The 26580-nt window shown below is 40.7% G+C and overlaps 1 protein-coding gene across 3 annotated transcripts; it reads left to right on the top strand.

The window, feature by feature from the left end:
- On the top strand, positions 1 to 26580 carry ccdc71 (coiled-coil domain containing 71). 3 transcript variants are annotated; one of them, XM_042406410.1, is made up of 3 exons: positions 1 to 319; positions 11004 to 11099; positions 22683 to 26580. In XM_042406410.1, exons 2-3 carry the CDS (start codon positions 11032 to 11034, stop codon positions 23767 to 23769), a joined length of 1155 nt encoding a protein of 384 aa, XP_042262344.1. In that variant the 5' UTR covers positions 1 to 319; positions 11004 to 11031; the 3' UTR covers positions 23770 to 26580. The 3 variants fall into 3 exon arrangements, with proteins under 3 accessions (XP_042262344.1, XP_042262345.1, XP_042262346.1); XM_042406411.1 differs by lacking the exon at positions 11004 to 11099 and having other exon boundaries at positions 4 to 319; XM_042406412.1 differs by lacking the exons at positions 1 to 319; positions 11004 to 11099 and adding an exon at positions 17105 to 17279.

Raw genomic sequence — 26580 nt, 5'->3', positions numbered from 1 at the left:
CCATTGTTTGCTTCACAAGTAATTGTTTTGTAATGAAATACATCATAGATTTCCGAGCTACTGTTATTTATTGTGGATTTTTTTATTTCGGAAATTGTTTTTCTCAATCAAACCAGAGATTATTTTTTCAGTCACTTGTGTCTACTCCCCACCCCCACCGCACGGCGGGGCTAACAGAGCCCGCCCCCTCTCCTCTCTCCCCGGCAGCCTCCGCCTCTCTTCTCTGGGCTGCCATCCACACCGCTGTTGTTGCAGCCATTTTACCGTAGAGCGTCGACACAGCGACAACCGGAGGATGCCGAGACAGCACCGTTAAAAGGTAATCCCGCTTCTTTTTGTTGAGCACTTCAGTTCGCGTCAGTATCCGTCATATTTCCGACTCAGCAGACACGTCGGGTAATGTCCGGCGAGCTGAGGGCCGGGCTGACCGGAGCGGATAAGGGTGCCTAAACAACTGTTAGCTGCCCAGACAGAGGAAAGACTGCTGGGATAGTGTTTGGCGAGCAGAGCTGGTCGCTGGCACTTCACAAGTCTGTGTGAAAAATGGCGTCGTGTTTCGCCAAACCACTGAAAGTTGTAAATGAGCTTCTTCTTGTTGATTACGTGAATGTGTGTTTGGCTGCAGTTTAAAGGAGCTGAATAGCAATGTTCTGGAAATTCAATGGAGTCTTACCGGCGCGTCCGGACAGGGGGCGATAGAGAGCAACAGAGCGACGTAGGGTTGCGCACGTTTTGTAGGTCAACCCTCATAGGCTAGTCAGTTTGTTAGCATTTCTGATATTTTTTTTTGAAATGTAGCAATCCCATTGTCGGTTTCATTGTTCTACCAAGTGAGTAAACATATCAATTGACCTGTTTTGTTAGTTTTGTCTTTATCTGTAATTTTGAAGCACAGCTAAAGGGTGCGTGGGAACAGTTAAATGGTATATTGGTGAATTTAATTCGTAATTTGAATCGCCACGATGATAGAGTTGCGAAGTTGGAGGGACTGCTGGTTCTCGAAGTGTTGTTTTTTGTTTGGTTGTTTGTTTTTAGAACATTTATCACAAATGAAACCGTCAGAGAAGTTTTTTAAGGAAAGATCATTATTTGGTTGACTTGTCAACAACTCATAGACATCTGAAATGTGACCCCGACTACACACTGCTTTTTGTAAAATGCCAAACGCCAAAATGGTTGAAAACCACTGGTTTAATCTTTAGCAATATGTTGTATTTTGAAAGCTCATTAAATTGTCCATTGTGTCAAATTTTCATCTGTAAAGTAACTTGTAATTAAAGCTGCAAGCAGTGATGAATGGGCTCTCGCACCTTTCACATGTTGGTGGGAGTGGCAGCCGTGGTATCGCTACTGGAGGTCAGTTGAAATGGCTCTGAATTTTCAGGATTATTGGACACTGTGTGAATGGGTAAAATGTTATTTCATGTGTGCAGTACATGGCGCTGGAGATGACATTGGAAATCTTGTATACATTCGGAAATCAATAGCGTTTGGGAGTCTCTGAGCAGCGCTGTTTTGAAACGTGAGACAGCGTCTGACTCGTTGCTGGGGAAACTCCTGGTAGCGTAACTCCTTTTAAGGAATAGGGCAGAGCGTAAGCAAGTGAGTGGTTAAGTGAGACAGCGAGTGTCAGAAAAATGACGTTGAATGCGAGCGGAGCAGAGAAAAAGGTTAGCAGTAAGGCCGTATTCAGACTAAATCAGGCGGTGCAGCGGTCAGCCGTAGGGTCAAGCAGAGGTGTGTGTGGGGATGTGGGCATGTTTATTTGTCCTCCAGAATGTAACCGCTGTGAAACAATCAGAAAATAACGTTTTATTGAACTGACTCACCGGCTTTCTCGCTACTCTCGCTCCCTCTCTTCATTCACTCTCTAGCTCGCTCAACCACTGCTGCTCTCTCTCTCTCTCTCTCTCTTGCTGGTGCTCTCTCTCTCTCGTCTTTTTTAAAATGAGCCGGGAAGCAGACATCAAAGCCTATCTTTACTTTTAACGTTAGTTGTCCTTAGTTATTAAGTTGTTAATCTGACAGTAAATGTACAGTACAGACAGTACAGTCTGTCAGTTAATAAATACTGCAGCTTGTCAAGACAAAGAAAAGTCACGTCTGAACGCACACACACACACACACACACACACACACACACACACCCCGCCAGGCCAAACCACTAACCATACGTCATGTTGCTGTATATAATATGTAGACCACATCATGTAAATTTCATGTAAATCAGATGATGTTTGTCTCATAAGGCTGACTTAATGTTGTCAGTAGGTGGCGCTATGACTATGACTCAATATTGACATGTAGATGTGTTCAGGCCTTGACTGAAGTAGGGCTGTAGTCAACCAAGGAAAATCTTGGTCGACTAAAATAATACATAATCTTCAACTAATCGATTAGTCTCGGGGGGGGGGGGGGGGTTAACTCGGGAGCCACACATTGCTCTGCTCTGTATTTCTCTGTTTTGTGTCTTCAGGTTAGGCTAACCCATTGTTGCTAACTTTGGAGCTAACCCCCTTTACTTTTCCAGCATTTGGGGAAACAACAGATGTGACTTTTTAGCATTTATAAACTGACACACTGTAGTCTGTACTGTACATTTACTGCCAGACTGACAACTTACTACTTCTGATGATCGACCAATGACAATTTAGTCGGACGAGAGTATATCGACCAACTAATCAACCGGTCGACCAGCAGACTACAGCCCTAGACTGAAGAAATTTGGGGCAGATTGGACAATGTAAAGTGGTGTTAACCAACTTTCTGTTTCATGTTTTGGGCAAAATTGACCGCCACACCATACCAAGTAGGGCAAAGGTCTTTAGATGTCACCTACAATATTTGAAGTCGCTCGGATTAATTCTTTAGGAGGAGTTGTTAAAGTACAAACCTGTCAATGGCTTCAATTCACGAAAAAAATTGCACAGTAAATTCAAAATGGCTGACTTTCTGTTGGACTTAGGGTATGGCTCCAAGAGGCTTTTTTTAAAGTCTGGAGATGTTACATGTGCATACTAAATTTTGTACATCTACGTCAAATTTAAAGGTGGAGGGTTTGACTTTTAGGTGCCACGCCCAAGCCCAATTGCAATATCAAATCGAAATATTTACTAGTTCAAACATGGGTGCAAAGCTTCATGAGTTGTTTTTTTTTTGCATTGTGAAAGCCTCAAACGTGGTCATATAATGAAAATTGACACACAAAATCCAAAATGGAAATCCAAAATGGCTGACTTCCTGATGGGTGAAATTTAAAAAAAAAAAAGAGAATTATGAGAGCAATTATCCCCCTGAATTTTGATGAATTTCAAAGCAACTTTATCCCAGCATGGCCCTGCGTTAAGGAGCGCCATGGAGCCTGCTGGCTATGCTGAGCCCAGTCACTACAAAACTATGCAATTTTCACCAGTTCCAACATGTGTGCCAATATTCATGAGTTTTCAAGCATCTCAAACCACTTTTAGTGCCAGGGACTATTGGGCCACCAATAATTAACTGTGCTATATTTTGAGCTTTACCAGATATGTTTACAAGGTTACAGTTAACATGATAAACAACAGGGCTACAGCTATGTACTAACACTCCCCTAGAGACACACACACAGAGACACACACATCGGTGAGCCTTGTAGTAGAGCTGCTTGCTCAGCTACAACAACAGTTAACACACAGAAACTTTTACAAAGGGCTATGAATGTGCTTCTAGTGACAAAGCTCCAGCAGACTCTCTGTGTTTCCAGCACAGACACGGTGAGTCTGATAACAGCTACTCATCGCTGGTGATTTTGCTTGCATTTCTTCTTAGTTGTCACCTGCAATTGCTGTTCATCTGACCCTCAACAGTCTGTTCAGCGCCTCCATAAGGAGGCGGAGGGTAGTGGTAAGTCAAAGTAGCTGAATCAATTCTGAGCGGTCTCGATACTTGGCGCCAGTGTATCTTTAACGTATCACAAGTGGAAATATCGCGATATGTTGCAATTTTGTTTTTGGTCCCACCCTTAGTGCTGTTTACCAGTAACGTTTGCAAATTGTCTTGACAGTGTTGACCTTTGAAGAAATGGAGAGTGAGAGAGTCTAAAACTGAGGGTTAGGGTTAGCAAGCTAGCTAGCTTGGTGAGCATGTTTTTTCCTTCTGGCCTCCTCTGCCGCTGCCTGGGGTCGTTGGTTCTTCGGCCACTCATACCAGCCACTGCCCGGGCATCCGGAGTGACTGACAGGCTTCACCACCTCTGAGCTGATAGCATGTTCAGTGTCACCTGGAAGTTTCGGTAAATGCAATAAGACAGTCCTTTTTAAATTTTAGCTCATCTGATATCTCTGAGCACAGTGGCACAAAACATTTAACCTACATTGACTAATGTTTTGTTCTCCTGTGAAACAAGCAGAAACAATTAACACAATACAATGTCAGAAAATGGTTAGTTAAAATTAATGTGATGTCTTCAAATGTCACATTTTGTCCAAATCCAAATATATTCAGTTTACTATCATGACACAAAAAAGCTTAAAATCATCCTTTGAGAAGCTGCAACCAGCAAATTTTGTAGTTTTTCCTTAACAAAAAGACTTCTCAAAATAGTTACTGATTAATTTTCTCTCAGTCAACTAATTGATTAGTCCTTGAGCACTAATATTTTGTCCATGTTTTCAGCAGAAACAAGTAGTGAACAGAACACAATGTCAATGTCAATTATAACTAATGTCAAATAGTTATAATCGTTTGGTTTATATTTGTCGTGTCATCACCATACATATCTTACAGCCAATGTGATTATGATTAAATTGTTTACTGTAGCACAAAGTTCTTCATAGACCAAGCCTCTTTATTTTTTGCCCTTAAAGTGCACCAGATTGATGCATTTATCTTTAAAATGTACAAAATTTTCTTCTGGGCTGCATGCCCCCGGACCTCCCAAGAGGGTCAAAGATCCATCCATCAAAGTCTCCTTTGGGAAACACTGATGGTGGGCAGAACATCAAATCTGCATAGTCTTTGAAGTTTGTGGTGACAGATTGTTGACCAATGCTGAAACATCAATTATGATGGACTCAGACTCTGGTTCCATATCTGGGATCTTAACAAGGGTCTCAAGAATAGCACAAGCTGAGATTTCTGATAGGTATGGAGCTTTCCACCATTGCTCACGGCAGCAGGCTTCGCATTGCAAAAAGTTCATTGAGATCACATTCTCTGTTCTGACATGAGATGAACAGCTTAGAGAAGAGTTGCAGTCTGTCTTCATGCTTTCTCTTTAGAAGAGTCAGCAGAGACTCGTTCCTGGCAGAGAAAAGTCAATTTGTTTTTTTCTTGATCAGCTCGTAGAAGGCGGGATATGTCTTCACCTTCCATTCCCTTCAAGAACCTCTTGAAATCTGGTTCTACCTTTCTCATAATGTGTCAGTTTGACTGGGCTGGTGTGAGTAATTGGTCAAGAAAAATTGGAAGTTCATTGAGAGGAACATTGGTGGCAATCATGGTATAGCCGTTATGTTTACTCGGATAATGTATTGGTGGTGATTTGCTTCCTTTGTCTCCTTTTGATGGAGGCAACATTTCCTCCAGTCATTATGCCATGTAGCTGGCACTGGAACTGCATTGGCCATCTTGTTGAACAGTGCGCTATAGCAGACAATTAGAATATGCTATAGGTATATAAATCTTCTGCAGATGGATTGCAATGCAGCCCTAAAGCTTCTATCACCTACACCTTGCATCTTAGCAGCCCAGAGCTTGGTAAGCAGATTATTTTTTTCAATGGCTGCAATATGGTAGAAGGAAGCTTCTTAGCCTCTCTGTGGTCAAAAAGGTATGGTTTGATAGCAAGGTCATTCATATTGGAAAATTCTACACGAAGTTGCCCTCAAAATAGTGTTTCTGGGCTGGAAATGGTGGCTATCTTGGAAGATTGGCAGCCATCTTGATTTTTGCATGGTTAATGGGCTTTATCAACAGGACAGTCCCCAAGGAGAATTTGTGCCAATTTTCGTGCCTCTTTCCACTTTTTTCTGCAAAAAAGATTTTCCTGCAAAAATGCAATTAGCTGCTACACTATGTGAACGAGCTGCAACAAAAGTTAGTACGCCCTTCACTAGTGAGACTCCAATGTTTTATTTTTCAATATTTGGTATTTTTGATGACAGATTCGATCCTCTTGGACAGGGATGATACCAGTCTTTCACAGATCTATGGAGAGATGTTCTGCTGTTCTTCATAGATGATTCTTTTCAGCTGCTCTTTGCTGGAGGGGTTTTGTTGCTCTACTTTCCACTTTAAAATACTCTAAAGGTGTTCTATTGGATTCAGGACAGGGGACATACTTGGCCAGGTTATAGTTTTCACTCTTTTCTTTTTTTAAAAACTTTTGTGTGATTTTTTTTTTTTTGCAGTGTGTTTGGGATCATTGTCATGTTGGAAAGTTCCTGTCCTGCCAAATTCCTTGAGACTGAGAGTGAACTTGCATTCATAGTGCCAGGTCATCAGTGTCCTGGCCAGGTCCATGCCAGACATGCTGTAGCCCATCAGATCCAAACAAATTTATTTTGGATTCATCTGACCAAAGAATGTGCCGCCAATATTCATCAGGCTTCTTCTCATGTTCTCTGACAAAGATCAGTTTTGCAGTTTTTGTGAGCAGTGGTTTTCTTCTTGGACGTCACCTGTAGAGGTTGACTTCATGCGATGTTCTCCACAGATAATCCTTGTGCCAAGTCAGAAGCACTTGCCCATCTGTTTTTTCAATGCAAGGCTGCGTAAGTAGCGAATTGTGCGTACTGTCATTTTTCGAGAAGGGCCAGTGCGGCTTCTGTTATTGGTGGTATGGTTCTTCATTTAACTCTCATAACTTTCCAGAGTTGTGAAATGCAGTCTGTGAATATTACAAACCTCTGTGCAGTATTTTTCTGATAAACTTTAAACGCAATAATCTTTTGCTCCAATCAAACTCGCTGGATTGTATTTCACTGTTACTCCGGTACTTTAAACAACACACTCACACATTAATCAATAAAACGAGGCAGAGGAATAGCTGAATATAAGACACACCAAGCGAGAGAGAGCAGGACAGTGAGAGAGAGAAGCCATCACTGGCTGCTAAGCTTACGTAACTAGCAGATCTGAATAGCATGTAAACAACTGTGGGATTAGCGAGAAAGTCGCTAAAAGAAGGAGAGAGTAATGAGTGCTTGAGCAGAACAAGTGTTTATTAAAATGTTCAGTGGATAATTAGCTGCAGTAATGAAGAACATAGCAAAATTAACAGGGTTGAGAGCAGAGAAATGCTACCGGTAACACAGAAACGCTGGCAACTGGAAATGAGATAATACACTTACCGTAGCACGTTAGGTCACAACGTCATTTGGGTAGAGGTGATTTCTGTAGGCTATGTATTGTGGTTGTTTTCATTTGTATTATTTAGTTGGAATTTAAATGCTTGCGTTATTGTGTGTAACTGGACTCGTGTGTTTTCCGTGTAATAGTACAGGCCTGCCGGGGCACCAGGCCAAAAATAAATAAATTTTAATGCCAAAAATAACATTCATTTGGAAATCAATAGCGTTTGGTAGCCTCTGTGCAGTGCTGTTCCAAAATGTGAGTTAACCTCTTTGTCGTGGCCTGGGAGACTCTTGGTAGCGTAGCTCCTTTTAAGGAAAAGGGCAGTGTGTGAATGTGGCATAGCGGGTGAGTGAGCGGTTGAGTTAGAGAGCAAGCGGCAGAAAAGTGACGGTGAATGTAAGCGGAGCAGAGGAAAAGGTTAGCAGTAAGTTGTCAATCTGGCAGCAAATATACAGTACAGACTACAGTGTGTCAGTTAATAAATGCTGCAGCTTCTTTTCTCAAGACCAAGAAAAGTCTCGTCTGTTGTTTCCCCAACGGCTGGAAAAGTGAAGGGGGTTAGCACCAAAGTTAGCAACAATGGGTTAGCCTAACCTGAAGACGCTAAACAGAGAAAGAGAGAACGCAGAACTGTGCGGCTGCTTAGTTCACTCTGTCTTGTAACATCCAACAATTTTTTGTACACTAATTTTACGCTAATAAATAGTCTTAACAGTCTTAGTACTAAATAAAAAGTCCTATTGGAATACTGGTTGTTGATTGAGAATTGGGCAGAAATGCCCAAAACATAATTGTTGGAGATGGAATAATGGAGAAAAGAAAGTATGCATGCAATAATTTAAAAAAAATTCTCACAGATATATAGTTTTATTTTTAAAAAGATTTGTTAATGTACAGATTATGGTTGTAATGGTTGGGGCTCATCACCCTAATCCATCCCAAAGCTCATTTTTCTTGTTTTACACAATTCCAGCCAGGGTCCGAAATTAACACCCATACAAGCGCCAAATGCGGGTAGATTTTCTGTTCGGGGAGTAAATCTCAGAAGGCTATTCGACACACCGGCGGGTAACTGTTTGTACCAAAATAGTCATGTAATGAAATATCTGGCATGATTGCTTGGAGGAAATTACTCGTGTTTGTCCCTGTACAGTGTAGATGCACACCATGTGTTTTTTCACACGTGTCTAAACATGAAATCGTAGGAGCACTTGAGACAGTTTGAGGCGAATTAATTAAGTAATTCTACTTTGAGCATGTTTACTCTTGTGGGAAATTTTTACCTGTTCAGACATTATCGGTATAGCACCTTATCAAGTTGTATAATCATTTTATCACAAATCATTTTTTTCTGGATGAAATGGAGAAGTACAGAGTATGGGAATGGAATAAGGGAAAGCACGATGGTGGTGTGGGCCTGGGCAGGTTAGGCTTGTGGATGCGTGGTTGCTAACTTTGTGGCTAACCCCCTTCGATAGACGAGTATTTTCTTGGTCTTGAGGAGCTGCAGCATTTATTAACCGACACACTGTAGCCTGTACTGTACATTTACTGCCACATTGACAACTTGCTGCTAACCATTTCCTCTGCTCTGCTCGCATTCACCGTCATTTGCTCAACTGCACACGCTCATTTACACTTTCACTCACCCTGTTCCCTTAACGGAGCTACGCTACTCTTGTAATTTTCACGTAGATGTCCTTTGAAGAATGAAGAGAAGTAGGATGACTCAAAACAATTTCACGATAACGCAGGGTGTTATTGTGCTCGCACAGCGTGCAAGTGAAAGTCATTAGTAGCCCATTGATACAAATATATGTGATATGACTGAAAATAGGGGAAATACTGATATGTGACACTAAATGGCAATTTATAATTTTGGCCAATAAAAAAAATGCTTCGCTGGTGGATTTTCCCATCTACCAGTCATCTTAGCAGGTGAGTCAAAAAGTTAATTTTGGAGACTGATTGCAGCCCTTTGACATTAACATTAACATTACTGTTTTTCAGCCCTAAATATCTTGTTAAGCCCTGAATACAGTACAGTCCCTGGACCCATGTGTTGTCTTTACTGCCAAACACATCATCTTTCATATGAAATGGCGTCTCTCTGCAGGCACTTCTGAAGGCTTGCTAATGTCACCAGCAGCTATATATGAGAGGCAGAAACTGGGGCCATGATTAGCAACTGTTTTGCTTTTTATACTTGGAGTGGCTACTGCTACCACAGCTGGGAGGGAATGAAAAAGTATGAAATATACCTCAGAGTCTTGGATATTATGTCACAATTAGGAAGGGGCCACAAAATTCAGCTCAACCAGACTTTCAAAGTCCAAGCAGTTCAAGCAGATACATACAAGCCAGTTTTAAGCAGAAAAAGGTTTTGGTCTTGCAGTAGAAAAGGACTGACTGACTATTTGTGCATAGATGTACATGCACATAGATATTAGCCTATATACACACAAATGTATAGAACATAGAGCTGCATGATTACTTGTTCAATATTGTCAATTTTTATTTCCAAAGACTGTATTTGGCTGGTAACGTGTCATGCCATTGTGTCTTAAGTGCCTGCTCTGGCGCATCAAATCAAGCGCTCCCTATTCACTAGTCAAGCAACCAATCACAAGTGTTTGTGCCGGCTTGCTCTGAAACTGCTCTGTAACCACACAGCCGCAGCTGTTGCCCTGCAGCTGCATTTTCACTATGATGGCAACCTGATAGAGAAACGAAACTGCCTTTATTGAGAAGGGAGAATTGCTGTTGATTTGGTTTCATTCTGTGGTCTAGTTATGGTAATATTTTACTCTATAAACAGATACATAGATAAGTGTTAAGATTGTGTTGTTTTTGTGTGTTTTCTTGTAATAATATTTTGGCAATGCAGTACGGCACAGTTGTCGCTCTGTTTTTTTTCCCCCAGAGGTATTGATATGAAGTACGTTCTCTTTTGGAGTTTGGTGATTGATTTTGTGATGTATTCAGGATGGAAATTCTGTCACTGGTTTAAATTTCTTATATTTATAAAATGTTGTGTTTAAACATACCAAATGTTGCTTTTGATCTCAACAATCTGTAAATAATCTGTTGTTCTTCTGGTCAATTAAAACTGTAACAAAAAATATAGAAAATAACAGCAGCAAGCTAACATGCTCACAATAACAATGCTAATGTGTTGAATGTTTCACAGGTGAGCATGCTAACATTTGCTAATTAGCACTAAACACAGTCTGAAGCAGTGTCATTAGTTTTGCAGGTATTCGGTCATAATCCAAAGAATTAGAGAAATTTTGACCCTTTGACCTGACGATGGTACTAGATGAAAAGTTAGGGGATCACTGGATTTATTACAATTCATCCTGAGGGGGACAAGAATGTGTGTGCCAACTATCATGGCAATCCATTAACTGTTGCTGTTTCCCTAAAAAACAAGACTGTGAACCTATAGTGGTGCTAAATGAAATGTCAGGGGATTACCAAAGTAATTGTCTTTGCCAAATTTCATGGCAATCTGTCCAATAGTTGTTGAGATGTTTCTGTCTGGATCAAAGTGGTGGACTAACAGACCGAAACTGCTGCCATCCCTAGAAAAACCATCTGAACTGCGTTCTGCTGTCATTTATAGTCACCGACTCGCTGTCTCTCTCCTCTTCTCTGCTCTTTCTCAGCGCGGGCGGGGCTGAGCCCTCCGTGTGTATGCAGCGCAGCAGAGGAGAGACAGACAGCGATGGACAGTTGACGACAACTAAACACGTTATGTTACTGTAAGTGCAATAAAAGCTTTGCCAGTAACAAGCCAAGAAGAGTAATTTATTAATGTAATCCACACAAAAGACTTCAAATGATAAATATTGCTGTGAAGAGAGCGATTTGCGTCACAACAAAATAAACGATAGAGCATAATATGAAACATCTGAACAATTGAAAACACTTTGAGGTGAAGAAGGACGCGCTAAAAGTCAAGCTAGCTCTGACCACTGACTGCTGGACAGCTCTCACAAATGGAAACAACATTACAACTTTTATTAACGATTAACCGGTTAGTTACCAGTTAATTGTTGTCATTCTGTTGAAAGTAAAATTAACCGATACTGACATCCATAGCTTCTATACAGCTAACACAGATGTATCTACTTGCGCTTTACTCTACTCAAACCAAAACATATTTTTACGTTTCAAGTCTGTTTTCTTCCGTTTCACGCATGTAACTACAGTGACAATGTGGTTGGGCTCTGAGTGTTGCCAAAACGCGAGTGACCGACACTTAACACTGTGCCAGAACGCATACGGTGTAGATACAGACGGACGACTGAAGCTGCTGCTCTCTGAACATGCTGCTTTCGCTACACAACATGTGTAGATACTGTGTCTGGTTAACACGTAAAGTGTTCAACACCAATAATGATCTCCACAGCCACGGAAATGAATCCAGGCAGACTGTCATGGAGCTGTCCATCAAGAACCCCCCGACACCCCCACCAGCCTTCACCCTGCACCCATCCCCCTTCTGTTCATCCCTCTATCGCTCTCTTCCAAGTGAGGAAACTGCTAATGTAGAGACTCCCTGTGAGCAGCGTACAGTCATGGTGAATCATGGGAAGTCGACTTGTGTGCAGTCACACTGTGGATCTCTGTCTGGATTTTGCAACAACAAATACCTTCTCCGTCTCCCTCTATCCTTCTTTTTCTCTCCCTTCTTTTTCTGTCCTCCATTCTCTGCTTTTTCATCTCCTCTTCTTCCTCTCTTTCTCATGTTTTTTCTGGACTTTTATCTTCTTTTTCACTTTGACTAGCAATAGAAAATGTATCTTAAACCTTTTAAATAATTCCATTAATTCATATTTGCACCTATTTTGCAGATGAGGATCAAGTTCTAGGTATGCAAGAAATTTGAGGAAAGTTATTCATAAATTTTAGGAGAAAATGATAAGATCAGATTTCTCAGAATTGAGAGTTTTTTTCCAATTCTGACTTAACTGATTCAAAATACATGCAACGTGATGTTGCCTGGCAGCAGCTGTGACTGAAACCACTCGCTGTCTGAAAGCACCGTAAAAGGTCACCTGACTCTGCCTCTTCCTGCTATCTCAAATTGCCTGTCAAAAACCAGGCCTCTGTCTGAAATCTCTCCTTCATCCACTCATACACTGCTCCTATATAACAGACACTCAATAGATGACCTAATGATGAGCTTTATGTTGAGAGTTTGGACCATAGACTGTATTTAAAGATTGATAACAGGAAAGCTCCCCAAAAGTGAAGCCAGAATATCTTGATCGCCCCCTGGTGGCTGGTTGCAGTATAGGTCATAAGTCCCGTCCCCTTCATGTTAGCGGATGGGACATGGGCCAAACTAAAAAATTAAAGTGCACGTCAAATTTTTTCCAAAGATTTTTTCTATCATTCTAGGTAGTTCGTACCACGCTGATAAGTTTGTTCTTAACCCTTTGAACCCATCCTCACTGAAGGAGTCCGGATCAGAAGAAAGCGCCTCTTCTGTTTGGTCACCACCCGCGAACAAAACCCCCAAAGCCTTCTTTTCTTCGTCATCACGACAAAAAAAAGACACGTATATGCTCCAAAAATACACTTACTCTCTCAATATCTGAATCTGAATCTCTCAACTTTCTCCAAATCTCTCTGACTTCGACCTGCTTCTCTGCTCTGCCCCACTCCGCTCCAACACGCCACCCCGTGTCGTCATTACGTTTTACCCGGTTTTATTACCCGCATGTAACGTGATATAATGGCGTCATCATCTTCCGACACAAGCGTACAACGTGATTGCGTAAAAGATGAGAGCCTTAGCTTTCAGCTGAAAAAAAATGAAAGCTCTAGCTGTTATGGTTTTGATTTTAGATCTATTTGAATTTTCAAAGAGAATTAGTTATTTTAGGATATAAAAAGGGGGTGTGGTGTCATGATTGACAGCCGCCCTCAAACATCAGTCAAATATGGCAGAGTGAACGCAGCAGTTTCTTTTGGAAGATGCAAATTTATGTTTTCATTTGTGATACACTACCAGTTGTAGCTAGCTAGTTACCGACTGGTTCTGGCTGGTTTACCTTTACCTACATTGCTTCACTTTTGCATAGTGGTAGGAAGTGGAGACGTGTCGTCCATCTTAATATAGTGTATGGTTTGGACGCTTACTAGTCATTACAATTTTGCGTCATCATTAGTAGGGGTGTAACAGTACATGTATCCATCATGAGCCATTACGGTACGGATGTGACGTTTCAGTGCATGTGGTAGTACGAAGAGTATTCGTGACCCAAACAATTGCTTGTCAAAACAGTTTAAAAATTCACTTACTCCAACATGCGGAACAATGATGCTAGAGCGTGAGTTTCATCTGGAACTTTTGGCTACGCACCACTTAGCTGTGGTAAAGATCCTCATGGATGTATGCTAGCTGGCTTAGCCAAGGTAGCCTGGTTACCCTGGTTAAACTGGCGTCAGAATGACAAACGAGCGACCCATAACACTGACCGAGTTCAACACTATTACTAAAATATGCTCCGTTATCGCCGTAGTGAAACAGTACGGCGTTCCTCTCTCTGTGACGGTCGGCTTTGAGTGAAGCTGATCAGAACAACAAACACAGTTGATTTCTGTCGTGGGCAGACAGCACGTTGTAAGAACCAGTTCTGAGAGAGAAAAATGTAGCTAAAAAGTATTGCAGTAAAAGTAGTGGTTTGGTCGCTGTGACTGATATATTACTATATATGACATCATTAGATTATTAATACTGCATCAGTGTGTAAGCAGCATGTTACTGTTGTAGCTCATGGAGGTGGAGCTAGTTTGAACTACTTTATGTACAGATAGACCATAAATCAGCATAAAACAGCTGTCAGCAGGTGCAAGAAACAGAGAGCTTGTTTTCCTTTTCCACTGTAGCACTCAACTGTGTCAGTAATAGTTTACACTGCAGCAACTCAACTGTTTCAGTAGTTTACACTGCAGCAACTCAACTGTGTCAGTAATAGTTTCCACTGCAGCAACTCAACTGTTTCAGTAATAGTTTTGGCCAATGAGCCATTGTAGGATGTTTACATTTTTCAAGAAAAAGGACCAAAATATTCTTACCTACCTTTCTTTTTTTCCTGCTGTACTGAAATCGCACCGAACCGTGACCCCAAAACCGAGGTACATACTGAACCGTTAATTTTGTGTACCGTTACATCCCTAATCATTAGGGATGTCAACGATTAATCCATTATTCATTAATTGCCATTAATAATTCAATCGGTTAAAAATGTATTAACCGACAATGCAGAAGACGAGAGACGTGCAGTGTAACGTCAGTAAATGTACTTTAGATTTGCTGTTGTACATGGTTGTGCCACTAGGTGGTGTCTCTTACTGTTTGAGATTGAGTTACAACTGACCGCCTGTAAGAGCCGCACAAATTGTCAAATGAATGCACCTCCCTGTTGTCCAAGTCGCGGTATGCCTCGCTCTGCTCACTGTGTCAGTCGTGTTGATGAACACTGACTGCAGCATAAAGTTGCATTGTTGTCTGGCGGCTGTCTGGTGTAGCTAGCTATCTGGGGCCAATACTACAGACTTGAACAGAGGCAGTGAGCAGCTGCTCGGCTAATGCAGGGTGAGAGCAGAGAGCAGCGCTGTATGTTCAGGGTTTCAGGTTCATGTTTATACATTTTAAAGAAAATCTACGCAAAGGTGATGCGCTGTATAAGTGACACTCCTCTGAGCATTTGAGTATAATGCATTTTAATTGTGGCAGTTGATAAATTTGGTGCGACAGTATTTGCGCATCTCTGTGACATCTGTTCCATCCGAGCAGCTGTTTCCAGCAGCTGGAGTAACGTTAGCCAGTCAACAACACACATCACCCCCATCATGTAGATCAGGTATGCATATTATATGAAACCAGTAAGACTAAAGTCTGTTGTGGATAGATTGGGGTAAGCTGTTTTGTTTATTCATGTTTATTTAAATGTTTATCTACTCTTGAAGGCTACAGCACAATTGTTAAATATGTCCAACACGTTCAGTCTGATCTAATTTGTGTCCTCTACTGAAGCTGGTGAAGTGGTGCAGCTGTTTGCTGTGTTGGGTTTTGTTGGGCCAGTCGTTGAATAATGACAGATGGGAGTTGGAGCTCTGCAAATTTGAATTCAAGGCATTATTTTGTGTTGTTTAATTTATAATTCAAATAACTTGGTGTTTACTGAATCTGTCGTTTAAATCCTAAATTTACCAGATTTTGCAGTGAATATAAGCCACGTCAGTGGATAAATGGTTTTATTATGGAAAAGTGTTCACTGTGTTTCATAAATTCTTAATGATTAACAGGCTATTGATTGTTAATGTAGCCGACTATCAATTAAGGAAATTGCTCAAAATTTTCATCCCTAGTCATTGTTTACAGCTGCAGAGGCACACAACAGTGCTTTTCATGTTTATAAAATGTGGTGCATTGCATTGTGGGACTGTTAGCAGAAAGGAGTATACATGCCATAGGACACTTTCTTCGTTCCACTGTCAACTTTTTGAGGGCGCTGCATACAGTATAAATTGAGATGCTCATATTTGAGTGATTTTTGTTAGTTCTAGCCTTTAAAAATTAGGAGATTTTAATGTCATTGGTGCATTTTTAATGTTTGTCTTCTAAGCATGCTGAGACTACAGCTGTTGCCATCTTTGGTGTTAACAGTTACCATGGTTACATGGTCTATCGTAGCGTTGGTGGAAAAGGCGCCGTTTACCTGTACCAGACTGTAATGGCTCTCACATACAGAGCGCTCATGTCAATCTGCTGTCTGAACAGAGCCGCTCCCTCTCTGGCCTTCTTACTCACTCACTTGGCATTAACTCAGCTACCACCTGTGTTCATTCAGAAGCTGGATTCACTAACTTGTTCACTGAAATACTGATCTGTCTGTCTGGTTTAGCTTGAAAAGAGCTGCAAAAACGATAACATCAACACAGCAATTTTTTAGCTAACATTTGGAGGAAGCTTGAGATGGTTGACTGCACTCATTCCTATTGATGGCACCACAAAAGACAGCTGACTGAAAATAACAAAGGTTACATTCACAGTCTTTGACAATATTACTTTTATCTTTTTAGAAATTCCTGTCTTGTCCCAGCTGTTTTGTTGTTGCTTCTTGTTTAATTTTCAGTGGGATTGCAGACAAGTTTAGTCCATAAATCATTACTTTCTACCTTCCATATGAAAATTCACGTATCCATTCACCCATTCCTTCACGTTATTGTTTAGTTTTTATTTAATTGATGAAAAAGGTAATACATTTTGTCATATTTTTTTGTTTTTATTTAGTGTTTGTCTGGTTTCCACCGTAGAAAAGAGGTCAACTAATATTTTTTTGTCACTGTTTTTTGTTAATGACATTATCACTGCTGACAAGTCCACCAGCTCGGCCTACCAGATTTGCATTTTGAGATCCGATCACTATGTGGGCAGAACGGCGATAACGAGAACACTTATTAATATCAGATGTAAATGCAAAGACTCGTGATCAGACGCCATTATCCGGATACAGATCACATGTATAAACCAGGTGCAGACAGGATCTGAATGAGAGAACTCTGCAGTTTTCAGATGAACTGATGCGAACCTGCTGTCTGTCTGGCAGCAGTTAACTCTCAGTGTTGCTGCTTCTGATCAACGGGCCTGATAGTGTGCATGTTCAGCTGCAGAGTAGCCACAGATCTCCTTGCACTGCTTTGTGTTCTGCACCATTTTAGACTGTAAAATGAATAAATGATGAATTACTCATATTTTGTTGGGGGGGGGTTTAAACAGAGCAGTTTGTTACCTGATAGAGAAACCGTCTCATTCCTTGTCTGCAGTTTTGATGAAAAGTAAACAGAACATGGCTTGTAATATTATATCACGTCTGGGGTGGAAAATTACCAACAGCCACCAGACTGATGCTGCGATCATGAAGGTGAGGACTTTTGCTTTTCTAGCAGGCAGCTAATTAGCATCTCCAGGTTTGCTGGTATTCTAATGGGACATTTCACCCAGATTGTAGGTTTTCCTCATTTTCCTGCTTCACAAGGCTGTTGATGTCTTTCCAGTTTTATGAGTGATTAGTTTCCTTGAACTCTGTTAATCCTTTGGCGTAAATATCTGAAAACAAACATGTCTTAATGTGACAAGTTCTGCCAATCAACCAAACAATTGATAATTTTATCGATTTAATTGTTTGGTCCATGAAATGTTTAAAAAAAATAGTGAAAAAATGCCATTCTCAATTTCTTAGAGATCATGGTGATGTCTTCAATTTGCCTGTTTTGTTAGATTAACAGTCCAGAACCTTAAGATATCCAACTGACTGTTAGAAATGTTGAGTAAAAACAGAAATTACTTGCATTTAAGAAACTGAAAACAGTGATTTTCTTGGCATCTTAGCTTGAAAAATGAAACCACTATCAAAAAGTCTGCAATTCATTTTCTGACTATTGACTGATTAGTTGGCAATTAATTGACTAATCATTGGGGCTCTTGTCAAATCTAGCTTCATTTTTTCGTTCACTTGTTCAGCGTCTCAGATTGGGCTGCTGTTATGCTTATTGACGGATGTTTCCCTGGTTGGAGAAACAGTCATCCAATCAGAGCTTTGTTGGCAGGATTAGCCACCTAGCTACAGCCATGAAAAATAGCTTGGTGCATGTGGGTGTGAGTCAAAATAAACTACAGTGTTTGTGTGTGTGTGTGTGTTCATGGTAATGAAGGAACATGTCACCCGGTACACTGTGTGACTCATTGATGTGTGTTGCAGAGGGGAACTGAATCAACCAATCAACTTGATTGATGCACAGGCTCACACGACATGTTGTTGACATGAAGGTGTGCGAGTCGGTGCCTCTGCGACCTTCAGTCGCCCATAATACAGCCTTCTTGACGTAGGTTCCCAGACGTTTGTGTATCTCCTGAGAAGCATAATTCCCCGCAATTATTTTATTTTTCAAACCAGGATGCCAAAGATTCTCTGGTTCCAGCTTCTCAAATGTGAGGATTTGCTGTATTTCTTTGTCTTATTGGATAGTCAGTGGAATTTTGAATGTTCTTCGGGTTTTGGACTGTACGGACAAAACAAGGATTTTGAAGGCGTCCCCTTAGACTTAAGAAAATCTTGATGGGAAGTTTTCATATTTTAAAGGAAGAATGATTTGACAGTTTGCTGGAATTATCTTCTCCCAGTGTTAAATAAATTCAGTCTTGGCTATGACTGTCTTGGCTGGAATAGAGCCATATACAGAACCCCAAAAGCTGCAGTCATAACTAATGATTCAGCATCAGACTTTTTCTCTCTCTTTAGAGGAACAAGACAGGCTGTCCTCTCTCCCCACTGCTGACTACAATAGCAATAGAAGCTTTGGATTCTTATATTAGAAATGATACATACATTTAGGGCTGGGTACCGAACTTCAATACTTTTATGGCATCAACCGAATTGCTTAGATACTATCAAGTACCAAAACAATTCATGTCATTTGGTACCAAATGGAGGCAGCAGCAGCATCTACAGCGATTTCATCATTAACAGGAGCTTGGACCAAAATACATAACCTGCAGGTAAGACAAGACAAAGTTGTATTAAAATATTGAAGATGATGATATTGTCTGTCGTTTGACATCGAAATAGTGGAAGTTCGGCGGCCGGCGAACAGCTGACAACAGTGTCTTGTGAGGCTTGGCTGATGTTAGCTAACGTTAGCTGTGGACTCCTGTGTTGTTATGGTCACACAGAGACTGCTTCGCTACGTTAGTGGCCATTGGCCAGTCACCGAACCACCATTTCTTGATGTCAAACGATAGGCAGTATCATTATCTTCGATATTCTAATAAAGCTTTGTCTTGTCTTACCCACAGTTTACATGTTTTGGTCCAACCCTCTGTTACTGATGAAGCCTCTGTAGACGCTGTTGCTGCCTCCACTTGCTATGTTTTGAGCTGCCGACTAGCAAAAGAAAATATACTACACAAAACAAGTGTCATAAAGCAAAGTGATAAAACCATTTATGCTAATGTTAACTAGCTGTACAGAGACACTCAACACACTTTCTCTTTAAAACTAACCAACGTTAAAACTAGCAACTGCTTGGTGAGTTTGAATGTCATTACAGTCACATGTTTGCTGGGTGCTGCATCCAGCCTCTATTAGCCGACATCATGGGTTGAACTGTTTGTCGTGCTAACGTTAGCTTGATGGCGTGAACAGTATGAAAGGGATTGTAGTAAATGGGTTTTTTATGTTATGAAACTGCTTTGAGTGTGTAAAAATGCCAATGAGCTGAAAAATTGATGAATAAATAAATGAAAATTTGTACTGTAATATAATTTTCTTTTGTGAAAATGGATTTTATAAAACTGGTATAAAAAAAAAGTATCATCAACAAAACAATTTGTAAGATATTCCAGATATAAAATAAATAGAATAGAATATATCTTTATTGTCCACCAGGGTGAAAAATTGTCTCTGGCTCACCAAAACATGAAGCCTTTATAAATCCAATGCTTGTTTGTTAAACATGCAACAGTCCAAACAGTTGAAGTCAAACTGTCCTTTCAGTAGGACCGCAGAGGGATTGGATAATGAAAACAGTGTTGTTGTCTGAGAAGTCAGACATACACTCACCGAGCACTTTACTAGGAACACCTGTGCAATCTAATCTAGTACAACAGCTCTGTCATAAATTCTACTTTTATGAAGCTTATACATTTTCAGTTTATGTTGACATTGTCAGAAAGGTGATAATTCTACTTTATTTTTATTATTGAGGTCGTAGAGGGTGGTGTTGGTGCACTGGAGCGTTTTATATTGAAACATGTTCCTGTTATTTTAACCATCCATTTAATATGCATGACTGGGGCAACATATTAGGAGCACTTAAATGGTAAAAGTGAGACGAAAACTAGATTAAAACGTTATTTGGAGGAGAACTATGGATCATCTAAAAATAAATCTAATCTTTAAAATATTTCCTTTCATGTTTGTTCTGATAAATTGTTATGTATATTTGTTTTTGGTGCTGTGGATAAAAACGATAAAGTTCTCCTCCTTTTTTTTCTTTTTTTTAATATGGAAGGGGATCCCAGGGCGTAGTCTGTCCTGTCCCACTGGTCCTGGTTGCCATGGCAGCTAACAAGGCTCATTTTAGATGAATTGTATGAAGGTGTGGAGCCCGTGCTGAACTGAGAGAAGGTCACGTTGGCTTCTGCTCGTCAGCTCAGCATAACGAGCCAGCTGGGGTCATTCTCAGCAGATGTGGAGCCTTACTGCCTCTTTATATTTGCTGTGGTACTGGCTGAGGTGTCTGGTTACACTGCTTCTGACAGTAAACCAGTTTCTCCCCTGAGCATTGATCTACCTATTAAAAATCTCCAGCCTGTGCGTTTACAGCCGCAGCAGTACACGTTAACATTTTACAATTAGGCGTCTGACTCTTGATCAATAACATCATCTCGCAGTGAACGGCAGATCATGCTTCAGTTTCTGGATCGTTGATACATTTAACAAGTAGTTAAGGAGGTCAGGGGTCAGAAGGTCACAGCACCCAGAATCAACTGAAATGATCATAAAAATGATCATTAAACAAAACCTTTGAAGATGTCACCATGGGCTCTTAAGAATGAAATAACAGGGATTTTTCACTATTCTCTGAGACTTTATAGACAAAATTATGAATCTATTAACCGAGAAAATAATCCAAAGATTAATTGATAATAGCAATAATTGTTCGTTGCAACCCTCCGTCGTGGAAAAAATCCTTCAGATGGGCCAATGAGTCTTCAGATCCTCCACAACATATTATTTCTGAAAAACAGTTAAAATACCCAAAAAATCAGAAAATTAACTCAAACAGCCAAGAAATACACAGAAACAGGTAGAGTTCAATATAATAATAGACTTACTGCACATTTAGTAAGATACAGCAAATCAAATCTGAAAGCTCCATGTTATATACCCTGTTGAACTCCTTTTGTGGAGCCTATTTTATCTATTTTCTAGGGTTCCTCTGTGGTTTAATTTTAAAGACTTGTGATGTGCTGAAGGAAACAAAATGCAATGCAAAATGATGATTATTAATATGATAAGCTTTAAGCATAAGTATGTTGAATTGTTATTATTATGAAGCATTACACCAGTCATTATAACACCTCACAAAATCTTGTGATTAATGTAAGGGCACGTAATATGCTGAAGATAATCACACTCAGTGCACTTGATGAAATTCTAAGTGTGTTTGTCACTATTTTTTAAAAATAACGTCAAGAGAGAATTAAGAAATAGGGGTGAAAAAAGGCAAGAATAACTTTAAATAAATAAACTTTAAATAAATTAAAGCCAAAAGGAAGGATATGGAAATAATAGTGTAAAATAAACCTAAACAGCCTTTAAAAAATAAAAGGAGACGTATCTGGACATGTCTGGATAAACAAAACATGCCCAGACATGTCCAGGCCTACCTAAAAACCTATCTTGGGATTTCAGGCCTTCAACAGCTGATTTAAAGAATTTTCTAATTGTGTAATCGGCCAGTACGGAGGGGTCGGACAAGAGGCACCTATGCAAGCCAAACTGGCCCTTACGACTCAGAGTGTTTTTGGTGAACCTTGTGTGCACTTCCAACTGTTCTCCTTTATCGCCGGCATTAAAGAACATTTTGCTGCTCTGAGCTTTGACTCTTGATGATTTTTTGAACACTAAAGAAGTTTGTCTTGAGCTGATTTGGGACATATACAGAAACTTCTTCAAACTGAGGTCCAGAGATTTATTACGACACCTCCTCATTTTCAAAATTTTTTTAATTAACCTTTAGTTACAGTTTTTCCCTAAATTTGGCAATCTGCCACTAATGACCTCATAGGCGAAGATTGCTGGCAATAATTCAACATGATTCTTTTTAGATATCATTATTTCTGGATCAGCTTTGCTGCTCAGTCGTAAGATAAATTAAGCTTTTACTTTTAATTTTAAATAAGCTGCTAATTGTGTGTTTATTGAATTTAATTTAAGAATGTAGGTACAACAGTTAGTATCTTTTTTTTTTTGGAGATACTAATGTTCTTGTTGTCTGATTCTCAGGAAAATACACCACAGTGAGATCCGACTTGCAAATACTACCATCAATACTCTCATCCTACCACACTTTGTCACAGAATGACTATAAAAAAAGCAAACGGGGACTAAAAATAGTTGTTGTAACAATGTAAGGTTGCAAATTTTGATGTAAAAGGATTTAAAACAGTGTATTTATGAGGCAGTAATGATCCCTCTTTTATTGGTATTAGTTCTTTCTGTGATTCTGTTTAACCAAAACCTTTCTTTTTTTCCCGGCAGGACTAGAAACATGGCTGACACGGTGCGAGGTCCCATGGTCGGCCGGCCATTGGTATTTGCCAATGAGGAGCAGAGGGCGGTTCACTCTTGGTCGAGGATCTCCTCAGCGGGGCACAACGTCCTCCTGGATGCTGTGAAGATCCTCAGCCCAATGTCCCGCGACCTGTCGAGCACTGAGGAGCTGGTCACCTTCCTGCAGGAGCTGAGTGAGGAGGGCCACCAGCCCACCGTGCTACGCAGCAAGGACGTGTACCGCTACCGCTCCTCCACAAACCAACCCCTGACTGAGGACATGCTGAAGCCACCCAGCAGGAACATCAGACCCACCGCCAAGAGGAGGGGAAGGAGGCCCGTGCCCAAGAAGAGAGAAGTTCACCCGTCCTGGAACACCTCTGAAAGGAGCAACCCCAGGATTCAAGGCGTTCGCCCTCCAGAGCTGCTGGTGGACCATCACGCAATCGTCTGCAGCAGGACACCCAGCAGGAATGTAGAGATGCCGCAAGAGCTGCAGGTGCAGCCGTGCCTCAGACTGACCAATATCGAAGGCCTGTCTGGCTGCCACACGGCAAGACTCCAGATACACACTACCTGGGACTTGTCTTGTGAGGCGCCCTCTGCTGTCTTTTCACAGAAACAGCACCCTCCAACACTTTCAGGAATACCTTTGCAGCCTTCCCAGAATGGTGGCGGGGCGCCCACCAAAGCTGTGGCCTTGTTCAGCCAGAAGAGCCTGTCATGCCCCGTCCGATTGGACGGCGCCCTCATCGGAGATTCTGCACCGGTTTTCTACGCTAATGGCCGGGCGTTCCCTCAGACTCACACAGAGCTGACCAGCAACGGCTGGAGGAGCAACGGCCTCCATCGGGATGGTCCGAGCCCCAAGGAACTGAACAATCCAACCTGGCAGAGAAACGGCTGGAAGGACAAGAACAGTTTTAGATGGAAAGTGGTAAAGGTGGATGACTCTCGCTCAGTGGATGAGGCCTGCAGGAAAGCGCAGAAGATCCTACAGGTCAACCTGTCCCCAGTGATCCAGATCCAACCTCTCAATCACGTGCTGAGAGACTTCAGATACCAGAATAAGTGACAGTTCTCCCACAACACAGACACATCCTTTCCTTGAGCAGATGTTAGTGTTTTACTCTACCTGGCTACCAGTGTTCATAGAAGACTTTTTACATGGGTTTTTGTGTTCCCTGCTGGTTGTTGGGGGTAGAGCAGGTAGTCGGCCCGTGAAAGTTCTGGTTCCTGACGGGGGCCACTCTGAATTGAAAGGCATTTGAAGTTAGGTGATGCTTTTCCTAGCAGGCTGGGAAATGACCGTCAGCCTGTCAGCATTAGTTTACACCACAAAACACGTCAACCAACCATCATTCTGCTTTGAGTTGACTGGCTGCTAGCTGGTGTTGCTGATGAATTTTGGAGCAAAGTTTCCACTGTTAAAGTTAAATTTTCTGCCCCTCAACAACAGTGTCAAAGTTCCACCATATTGTAGCAAGCAGCTCTACTCTGCTGTCTTTGGGAGGTGCTGGGAAGAGAAACTCATTCAAACTCAGTCAAAACTCATTTGAAGTGTAGCGCCATCTTGTTAAAAATTTTAAGTATTTTTTACTTGAAGCGCTTAAAATCAGCACTGTTACCTCCGAGGCCCACTGGAAAGAAAAAGAAAATGAAGTTAGCGGTGGGACAACATGATCTCATTGGATGCCCAGATGAACTGGAGAATGAGCAGTGTGGGTTTTCAAAGTCTTCAGATGAGCAGAAATGGTGGTTGGTTGTTTCCAGCAAAACAAATAAACTAAACAAACTGAGGAAAAATAGAAAAAAAAAAGTTTAGTTTGTCTTCCTTTTTTGTATTTTTGTTGTTTCCACTGGAAATCAGCAAGGCTCTGGGAGCGAGTACAGCAGGGAAATCGAACCCGCGGCCCACACACACACACACACACACACACACACACACACAGATTGATACCTGGCTGATGATGTTTGAACTACAGTCCTTCACAAAGTGTTCCTTTGGTTTAGTTTATCCACACATGGAGACAACAGACTGATCATAGAGTATTTTTGACTGTTGGAAATATTTGATGTCTTACATTGAGTGAACCAGAAAACAGCTAATACAGAAGACAAATCTGGCCTTGTTTAAACAAGTTTGACCTCTGAGATTAATATTTAAATTTTAATTATGGGAAACATTGAGAACTCTGAGATCAATCTCGAAGGTTTTCTTAAACTATCTCAGTTCTGTTTTTACAAATTTCTTACTGTTATTTTTGAGTTTATTCTCTTTTACAAAATATTCTTCCATTCTGTGATGTGGCCCTCGTCCACCTCCATAAGTTGGAAATGTTTTTTTTTTTGTTTTTTTTTACCAGATATGAAACACCAGATGTGCACTCCAGGTGTGAAATGACCACCAGCTGCTGGAGTCCTGATGTAAGACATTTGTTTGGCTTATTTAAAAATGTTTGTGGTGACATGTGTTAACTTGAGCTGCAAGCTTTTCTGTATCCTGCCGCATTACATTTGAAAACAGTGGCATCAGAAAAAGTTTTGTGTGGCATCAGAACTCATTTGTGGTCTGCTCTGTTGATTTGATGGTGAGAGTCGCCCAAAAAAAATCTACTTAATAGTTTCTTGAATTCTTCAGCTGTGATCAAACTTGTGGCTCAGCTTAAAACTAAAACAAAATGCACTTTGAGGGTGTGACAGTGCTTCGTTGCTGACTGTTCCTGAACATGAAAGTCATTAATATTATTTCTTGTAGAACATATTTTAAATAATCTCTAAAATTTGGTTTGAATCTCTTTGAACCCACACTGGTTTTTGCTACAGGTGCTAACTTTGCAATGTTGGTGCTGAATTAAACGACTGGCACAAGAATGTGGTCACGTTTTTTCTTCTATTTCAGATTGGATATTTTGAGTATTTAAGAGCAGTGACTTCCTGTGAGTTATTCTTAGGGACTGAAAGTGCTGCTGCCCCTGCAGGTTGGGTTGAGCATGCCAAACCGCCTCGTGTGCTTTCCAAAGGTTAATACTGTGGTGGAGGAACCACCTGAATCCATTTTCATGTTTTCATCTGTGAGACACTCCTGTGTACCCCACCCAATAAAAAAAAATGGTTGAGACATTTGGACAAAAGCACATTCCATGAGATAACTACATTGTTATTGAGCAAGAAAGTTTATTCTTGAACTCCAAAACAGTTCTTTGACAAAAGAATCTTAACTCATAGGCTACTTACTAGCTTTTTCCAGAGCTTTTACAGCATCAAGAAACAATGAAAGCTCTGGAAAAAGCCAGTGAGCAGATCTTAATTTAAGGAAACATAATTTCTACTCTTTTTTATAGAGTCCCCGTCTCCCAAAATAACCCAAATATCAGAACCACTGACTTACAAACTGCCAGATCTTAAGATGCAGGTATAACAGAGCTAAAACATCACCAGGTCAGAAAACGAGGATGATCTTTTGTTTCTGAATGAAGTATCAAAAACCATAATTAAAATAAAAGAAATAAAACGAGATTTCTAAACATCCATTTCATGTTTAAATGCTGTGGAGTCTGTCACTGTCGATTTTGAAATCCATGCACTATTTTCAAATGAGTCATGTGTTTTCCTGTTCAAACGGAGACCACATCAGTGTTTAGTGGTCAGATCTACAGATTTCCACGTCTGTTGTAGTGAATTTTACATTCAGGAAGAGTCTCTCAGTTTCCTTGCACCCTTTTCCTATTTGTCCGTACGCAGTCATGTTCATGCCCACCGACAATTCCCTTTTCTAGATCTTCTGTTAGTCTTGTTTGTGCAACACTTGTATAATAATATTGTATTTCCTACATGAAAACTTTGAAAACTTTTTTTTGTTCAATAAAACTGATCTGAAAATTAA

Source organism: Thunnus maccoyii, chromosome 3 (assembly GCF_910596095.1).
Source record: "Thunnus maccoyii chromosome 3, fThuMac1.1, whole genome shotgun sequence".
In the NCBI taxonomy this organism is placed as follows: Eukaryota; Metazoa; Chordata; class Actinopteri; order Scombriformes; family Scombridae; genus Thunnus; species Thunnus maccoyii.
The sequence above is the reverse complement of the archived record's forward strand: the minus strand, read 5'-3'. Positions and strand labels throughout refer to the sequence as shown.